Genomic DNA, 8,577 nt, shown 5'->3' with positions numbered 1-8,577 from the left:
ATGGTGCCTGACAGGAAGGAAGCAGGGAGGTTCCCTAACCTTGGAGGTCTACACTGTGGAAGATCGAAGGCCCAGGGATGACTTTCTCTCTGTGGTCCTGAGTTATCCGAATTACCTGGCCATGAATAGTTTAGCCCTTAGCTTCTTCCCTATAAAGTGTAAGCAACAGTTGGCTTACCCACAGGGCTGAGGACCTGGGATAGAACAGGATGTGGGCTTCCCAAAGTGGCCCTCACTGGCACTTGCCAGAGGTGAGGACAGCAGATGTCCAGTCAGTCACACAGTGGATCCCAGGTGGAAGAGACCGTAGCTCTCACGGATGACCCTGCTTTTCTCCTTAGGTCTTCAGGGGAGCCCCAGGAACTACTTCCAGAAAAGAGGGTGAGCTACAAAGGTCTCTGTGAGCACTGCATCATGGTGAGGAATGTAGATGACCTGGACTTTCATCTGCCTTCACACGCCCAAGACATGCTGGAAGGCCTGCAGCGTCTGCGCTCCCTGCCCAAGCTGGCCGATGTCACGCTGCTGGTTGGTGACCAGGAGCTGCCCTGCCACCGCAGCCTGCTGGCGCTCAACAGCCCCTACTTCCACGCCATGTTTGCCGGAGACTTCGCTGAGAGCTTCTCAGCACGCGTGGAGCTGCAAGACGTAGAGCCGGCTGCCGTGGGGCAGCTGGTCGACTTCGTGTACACGGGCCGGCTGACTGTCACTCAGACTAACGTGGAGGCACTGACCCGCTCCGCCTCACGCCTGTACTTCCCCACGGTACAGAAGGTCTGCGGCCGATACCTCCAGCAGCAGCTGGATGCTACCAACTGTCTGGGCATCTGCGAGTTTGGGGAGCAGCAAGGCCTGTCGGGTGTGGCTGCCAAAGCCTGGGCCTTCCTGCGGGAGAACTTTGAGGCGGTGGCCCAAGAGGATGAATTCTTGCAGTTGCCAAGAGACCGGCTGGCCACCTGTCTGGCCAGCGACCTGCTGCAGGTACAACCAGAGCAGAGTCGGCTTGAGGCCCTGCTGCGCTGGGTGCGCCATGACCCCCAGGACCGGGCTGCCCACCTGCCCGAGCTCCTCAGCCTGGTGCACCTCGATGCCGTGCCGAGGCCCTGCGTGCAGCAGTTGCTCGCTACAGAGCCACTGATCCAGGAGTCAGAGGCGTGTCAGGAGGCCCTGTCTCAGGGCCACAGTGCGGTGAGTCAGAGGCTGGGGACTTCCACCTAAGAAATGGAGGAAAAGCCCCTGCACCCCCACCTGGGTGGAGAGAAAAGAGCACCAATGTGCCCCATCTTGCATGACTCCCTCCTGAGGGCTGCCCCTGACAGAGCATCACCACCCATCTCTCAAGGGTGCCATGCTCTGAGGGCCAGCGGGAGGAGCCTAGAAGTGTCTCTACCTTTAAGAAGTCCATCACTGCTTCTGGTGGCACACACCTTTAATCCTAGCACTTGGGAGGTAGAGGCAGATGAATCTCTGAGTTTGAGACTAGCCTGGTTTACAGAGTGAGTTTCTTTTTCTTTTTTCTTTTTTTCTTTTTTTCTAAAAGATTTATTTATTGTTATATGTAAGTACACTGTAGCTGTCTTCAGACACCCCAGAAGAGGGCATCAGATCTCATTACAGATGGTTGTGAGCCACCATGTGGTTGCTGGGATTTGAACTCAGGACCTTTGGAAGAGCAGTCAGTGCTCTTAACCGCTGAGCCATCTCTCCAGCCCCGAGTTTGTTTTTCTTTTTCTTTTTTCTTTTTTCTTTTTTTAGTTTTCCGAGACAGGGTTTCTCTGTGTAGCCCTGGCTGTCCTGGAACTCACTCTGTAGACCAGGCTGGCCTCGAACTAAAAAATCCGCCTGCCTCTGCCTCCCAAGTGCTGGGATTAAAGGCATGCACCACCATTGGCCGGCACAGAGTGAGTTTCATGTGGCCAGGGATACATAGAGAAAAAGCTGTCCCCAAAAACAAACACAAAAACAAAACAAAGTGGCAAGGCCACCACTGGGAGGGTGCTAGGGGCATCGGGCATGGGCTGCCAGTCGGGAGGGGCTCCCTGGAGGAGTCTGCGTTGGAGCTGAGCCTTAGAGGAGATTAGGAGTTGAAGGAGGGAGAGGAAGGCAAACAATCCAGGATGGTGGAGAGCTGCATGGGGCGGGATGCTGTGGGACCTGGATGCTGTCATCAAGTGCTCCTGAGTGACCAAACCCACATGGAATTCCATCCCTGCTCATGCCGGCAGTGGGCAGGCAGCAGGCAGGTCCTACGAGAGTGTCAGGCCTGGCTACCCTAAGGGGACTCCAAAGAAAGTCCTTTGTGACTGGTGAGGGGCACAGCTCTTCACGGGGTAGGAGTGTGCACGGGGTAGGAGTGTGCACGGGGTGGGGGTGTGCACGTGTGTGTGTGTGTGTGTGTGTGTGTGTGTGTGTGTGTGTGGAGGTGCAGTTGTTCACAGGGTCGGGGGGTGTACACCACTGTGTCCAGCCATGCAGACATGCATGCACAGGAACTCACAGATGCATGCACACATGCATGTGTACACACATACCAAGCCTTCTAGCCTCAAGCACAGGCACTGAGAGAAGACTACACCCGACCCTCGGGCTGGACAGACATCGGCTTAGCCACTCTGACCTGGCTCCTGTCCACAGGCGCTTCCTGGCCTCCCACAGAAGATGCAGGAGGTACTGGTGGTCGTAGGAGGACGGGCGCTGGAGGAGGAGGAGGAGGGTGAGGAGCCCAGCCCCCACACAGGGAACTTTGCCTTCTACAACACCAAGGCCAGTAAGTACCTGCCATGCTTGTCCTGGACATGAGCCATGCGCCACCTTGGGGTACAGGCAGTGAGGTGTCTAGTGAAGGGGGGGGGGCTGACTCCAGAAGGTTGAGTTTTGGACCTTACCAGGAGGAGCCTGGTGGTCTTAGGGAGGAGGGGGGAGGAAGATTGGGAATACTGTCAGTCCACTTCCCTCTGATGGGAGCTCTACCTCTCTTTTATTAGGCCCTGGGGGCTGGGACAAAAGGGCCTAGCCCAGACAGTACTATTACTGGTAGACTTCTTCCTAACCCATCAATTGCATCCAGTGTGGGAACCAAGGCTCTAGGGGAAAACAAGAGGGTGCTAATAGGTCAGCAGTAAATTTGGGTTGGGATCCAGTTTGGCCCTGGAGCAAGTCGTTTAACTTCCCTGACTATGTCTTGGTTTTTCTCATCTGTGAAATGGGTTCCCCATGCCTCCCCTCCATGGTTGGAAAGGGGTAGTGGCGCACCCCCACAGGCCATCTCACCAGGAGAGCTCTTGGGAAAGTACTGATGAGGGCTGGTTGGCTCCAGGCCCGAGGCAGGTCGCCAACACCACCGCATCAGCTCTGGCGGGCTGAGGAAGCCCAAGGCCAGCGGTCCAGGTCAGAGGCTTATAGTGGGGATTTGGGGTTGACGTCAGGAGAAAGCAGCTGGCTGGCCATCCTCATCCCGGGGTGACACAGACATGAATCAGGGGACACTCCGTTCCTACCCACGGTGCCAGGCTCTTGGCTCACCATGAGCCCTAGAATTCTACACGTTCCCAAAGTGTCATAAACAGTCCACAGTCCAGGGGACTTCCCCAGGGCCTGATCTCCCACAAACACCTTCAAGGAGTCCATTCACAGGATTCGGGTTTCCCACGCCTCTGGTCTCATGATGGTTTCTTTCCCAACATTCCCCATCACTCTGTCCCTCACAACAGTGACAACAGTGAGAACAGCTTACCAGCCACTGCCAGTGGGCGTGTCCCGTCTATCACTCATCTCACGCCTTTTTAAATTTGTGTTTTACACTTATTTATTGATGGGGGGGGGAGCATGTGTGCCACGGTGCACAGGTGAGAGTCAGAGGACGACTCGTGGGAGTCGGTCAATCTCCTATCACGTGGCATCTAGGGATCAAACTCAGACCACCAACCTCCATCTCAAGTGTCGTCGCAGGCTGAGTCATCTCTCTTGTCCAATTCCTCCCCATTCTATAGACAGGGACCCCAGGGGTGGGCCTTGTCTAAACTCACACAACTGGCACCTGTAAGGCAGGGTTTGGACTTCGCTCTACTGCTGCAAGGCTGGTATCTCATTCTCCAGATCTCCTGGCTGCCTTGGAAATGGGGAGGCTTGGGATAGACAGATAAATGTAGGAGTGAACAAGTGTGTTACTGCCTACTAGTGATGCTCACATGCAGTCGATACCTCCGGTGACTGAGGTGGGCTACGTTCCTTTAGGGTTAGTGAGGTGAGCTTCAGGTAGGAGTGACGACAGCCTGCAGGTCCTGGACTACGTTTTACATCCTTGGGCCACACTTGTCTAGTCTGGGCCCCAGGCTGGCACTGCGGGGGAGTACAATGAGCCAGGACACCCCAGGCTGTCTCTACCCCACCCTTTTTGTCCCCACTAGTGAGGGGGACATTTCTACAGCCAGTTCCTGAAAGACACCAGGGCAGGTGGGGGAGCAGGGGACCCACAGGAGGACAGCCTTCTGACCCTCCGCCTCTCTCTCTCCACCAGGGCAGTGGATGGCACTTCCGGATTTCCCCGATTACCACAAGTGGGGATTCTCCCTGGCCGCACTCAACAGTGATGTCTACGTCACAGGTGGGTGGTCCAGAGCTCCTAGGGACATCCTGATCAACTTGATATCACACGGGACCCTCAAATCAACTCTCCCACCTAATAGAATCCTGGGAGGTCTCCTAAGACATTCCAAACTTTTCTACACATCTAAAAGTGAGGGATCTCCAGAGGTAGAGATAGGAGGATCAGAAGCTCGAGGTCAGTCTAACTTAAAAAACAAGCATAAAAACAACATAATTTTAAAACAGATAAATAAGCTAAAAAACCAGAGTCCACTGACGAGTGCTAAGAGCCACCACTGTGTACTGAACTCTCTGACAGGTGGCTCACGGGGCACCAAAACAGATACCTGGTCGACCACCCAAGCCTGGTGCTTCCCGCTGAAGGAAGCTCTCTGGAAGCCTGTGGCACCCATGCTGAAGGCCCGCACGAACCATGCCAGTACAGCGCTGAATGGAGAGATCTATGCTATCGGTGGTAAGGCCTTCGCCCCCATCACCACACACACCCTTTGTTCCTAGGGCCACAGGTCCCTACCCCATGCCATCGCTGGATGCTACCAGGGAGAGCCCTCTGCCTTTGGGGAGTCAGTGAGCCCCAAACTGATAGTCCTCAGAACCCCTGGCTGGGGCATCCTGGGTAGCCAGGAACTAGCCAGCCCCTGTTTTCCTATCCTGGAGGACTTGGAGCCCCAGGGCCAGCAGGAATGATCACACACACCCAGGAACTGGGGATTAGGCCCTCAGTTCAGGGTCACTGCAAGCCTCTGAGGTGAATGACCCACAGTGACCTTCAGGTGCCTATCGGCCTCATGCTTCTTCATCCAGACATCCTGGTGCCGGTTATGAATATTAAAATATTAAAATAAAAAGCAGCCTGGAAGCTGCTTCCAATGTCTGATAGACTGGGTCGAGGAGAGGCAGATTCTCAAAGAATTGCCGTGTTCCTGGCCAGAAAGCAAAGAAAATACATACTCTCCAAGTCCCAGGCACCTTGGGGTCCCCAGAGTCTCACAGAAGCTTAGACTAGGAAACATACTCCACAATAAGTTCTCACCATTGGCATACCCGTTCCGCTGAGGGGCTGTCACCATAGTCTTATGTCTTACCTGATCTCCTAGAACTGGCCCTGGGGCCCAGTGCCCAGAATCCCACCTCCATATATATCACCTCTTGGGTGTGGTCTTGGGTGAGAGGACCCAGGCCACAGAATCCCAAGGTCCTATGCCCTCCATTCATCCTCATTTCCTGGAGCTCTAGAGCCATCCTTGCTGCCTTGGAACATCCAGAGGCTCAGCTTGCAGGACCCTCTCCTATTCCTAGACCCCAGTGCCCGGCTCCTACCAGTTACGACATCCTCCCACAGGCACCGCCCTGGACGCCGTAGAAGTAGAACGCTATGATCCCTATACGAACAGCTGGGCTCCTGTCAGGCCAGCCCCCAAGTATGTCAGCAACTTCTCGGCTGCCAGCTGCCAGGGCCGCCTCTACCTGGTGGGCTCCAGTGCCTGCAAGTACAACATGCTAGCTCTCCAGTGCTACAGCCCCGTGACAGGTAGGAAGGCCTCTCCGGTGGCCTGTATTCCTGAGGTGACAGGTTCAGCGGTTGGGGGCTGGGGGGAGGCTATTGTTTCTGGACCTGGCAGAAGAGAACCACGTGGGGAAATGTGGGCTGGATAGATGCAGAGGCTCAGGGGCTCCCAGCAACCTGTGGGACTGAGGTAGGACAGTGGCCAGGTCAAAGCCTCGTCCCTCCTGCCTGCTATAAAGGGACAACCCCAGGCTTGTTACAGCACACTGCCCCAGGCTGGTTCCATTGGCAGAGTGTGCTGTGGCTCTGGAGGCTTCCGCTCGGAGCCCTTCATGACTTTCCCCAGTGAGGAGCCGTCCCCTCCTCCTGGTGAGGTGATCTATCCACGTGCCCTGCAGATGCGTGGAGTGTCATCGCTTCACCTTTCCTGCCTAAGTACCTGTCCTCTCCACGTTGTGCTGCCCTCAATGGAGCCCTGTATCTCATCGGTGACAACACCAAGAAGGTCTATGTGTATGACCCGGGGGCCAACCTGTGGCAAAAGGTGAGCCACCCCAGGTCTCCCTCTGTCTGCCCCACTGGTGGAGCCTTGCTGGACTCCTGACACCTCAGAGATGCAACAGAATAGAGATGTGTGGAGGGTGCCAGGGAGGCCAACAGAGCTGAGGCAAGCCTTCAGGCTCTCTCTAGACGACAGGGCAGCCACGGTGTCAGTGGTGACAGAGACACTCGTGGTGACTACGGGTCATTGTCAGGTCTCTTTCCCTTGAGCTCTTGTCTTCTGTCTCCAGGATCCAATCCATGATTAGTGCTGAGTGCTTCTGGGACAGCGTGGATGGAAAGGGACAATCATTTGTTAGCCATGAGATAGTGAGTGTCCCACTCTGGGACATCAAGCCAAGCAGGTGGATCCTGTGCTAAGAGTGAGGAGCAGCTGTCTCCCCAGAACCATCCCACCTTGCCCCCCCCCGCCCCCCGTTCTTCAGGTCCAGGAAAGGGTGGGAATTGAGCATGCCCGGATGCCCGCCCGGGTGGTCCAGAGCCCTGGCCTTTCTCCCTAGTTCTAGGCTGCATGTTCTGGTGAATCTACCTACCTTGAGATTCTCAGTCTCAGAAGCCTGATGATGGTAGCCCCACTGCGTCCTCTTGCCCACGGCTGCCCTCTCCCTTCGGTGTCCCACTGACTGGAAGCCCCGTTACAGTAGCCAAGCAGGTGCAGAGCAAGCTCTGCCAAGGTGCTTCTCCCCCGAGCCTCCCAGCTGAGCCACAGCTGGGCTGGGCTCCCAGTAATACGGGTCCTACTTGGACTTCATCGAGTCTGCAGGCCAGGCAGCTGCCTGTGGTCACCTCTGTCACCTCCGCGTGGAGGCGACACCAGCCTTCTCTGGTATATCTGTCTCCTCCAAGAGAGAACAGGGAGCCAAGGCTCAACCCAGACGCCATTGGAAGCAGCTCTGGGCTCAGACCTCAGCGCCATACTTGGATCCTGTAACCCCAGGGCCTTAAGGAGCCATCCTGCTAGATGTAGGCTGGAGAGAGACACCAGGCCTTCGCTGGTAAAGAGAACCTGATATAGCCACAGGGAGCAGTGATGAACTCTGGGACTCAGGGTCAGGTGGTGGTCTCCAGCCCCACCAAGGACACCCTTGTTTCCACGCTCCCGTTGTCCCGTTGGCTCCTGATAATTGTCATCCACAGGTGCAGTCCCAGCACAGCCTACACGAGAACGGCGCATTGGTGCCTCTGGGTGACCTGTTGTACGTGACGGGTGGCCGCTGGCAAGGCATGGAGGGAGACTACCACGTGGAGATGGAGGCCTACGACACCGTGAGAGACGCCTGGGCCCGCCACGGCTCCCTGCCCCGGCTCTGGCTCTACCATGGGGCCTCTACCATCTTTCTGGACATCTCCAAATGGACACAGCCCTTCAGCCCCACTGCCCCTCAGGAGCACTAGGGGAGGGAGGAGTTCCTGGCTCTGTTCCTCATGGTCCTGCAGAATGCCACCCCACCCTCACCCCACCCCACCCCCGCCACCCTTTATGCTCGTCCTCTGTCTACTGTGAGTTGCTGCCCCCTCCAGGGCATGGGCTGGGCTCAGTATCAGATGACATAGCTCTGGGGCTACCAACTTTGCCACCAGCTGGAAGAGTGAGACCCTGATACTCAACTCACATGCAGCGGGGAGGGGAGGAGCTCTGCTGTCCCTGAAGACCTCAGAGAAAGAAGCCGAGGGGGTCCTGGACTGTACCCTCAGAGGAAACAGCCCCCTCGGTGGCAGCTCTTCTTTCTCTACTCAAACGTAGTTTGGGGAGGTGGGGGTGGGAGGATCTGTACAAATGGGGAGTTAACATGGAATACCCCGAACACTGAGCCAGGGCCTCAAGCTTGGATGCCCAGAGCATGGTGCTCCATGAGCCCAGAGCATGGTGCTCCATGAGCCCAGAGCATGGTGCTCCATGAGCC

General features: G+C 56.3%; 1 protein-coding gene across 1 annotated transcript; it reads left to right on the top strand.

The window, feature by feature from the left end:
- Window positions 1-353: 353 nt before the first annotated feature.
- Klhl30 (kelch like family member 30) lies at window positions 354-8,337 on the top strand. The gene is made up of 7 exons (XM_052192834.1): window positions 354-1,188; window positions 2,635-2,767; window positions 4,517-4,603; window positions 4,904-5,059; window positions 5,948-6,136; window positions 6,511-6,656; window positions 7,811-8,337. The coding sequence occupies exons 1-7, from the start codon at window positions 415-417 to the stop codon at window positions 8,066-8,068; spliced, it is 1,743 nt and encodes a 580-aa protein (XP_052048794.1). The 5' UTR covers window positions 354-414; the 3' UTR covers window positions 8,069-8,337.
- Window positions 8,338-8,577: the final 240 nt, after the last annotated feature.

This window comes from Apodemus sylvaticus, chromosome 9 (assembly GCF_947179515.1).
Source record: "Apodemus sylvaticus chromosome 9, mApoSyl1.1, whole genome shotgun sequence".
In the NCBI taxonomy this organism is placed as follows: domain Eukaryota; kingdom Metazoa; phylum Chordata; class Mammalia; order Rodentia; family Muridae; genus Apodemus; species Apodemus sylvaticus.
The sequence above is the reverse complement of the archived record's forward strand: the minus strand, read 5'-3'. Positions and strand labels throughout refer to the sequence as shown.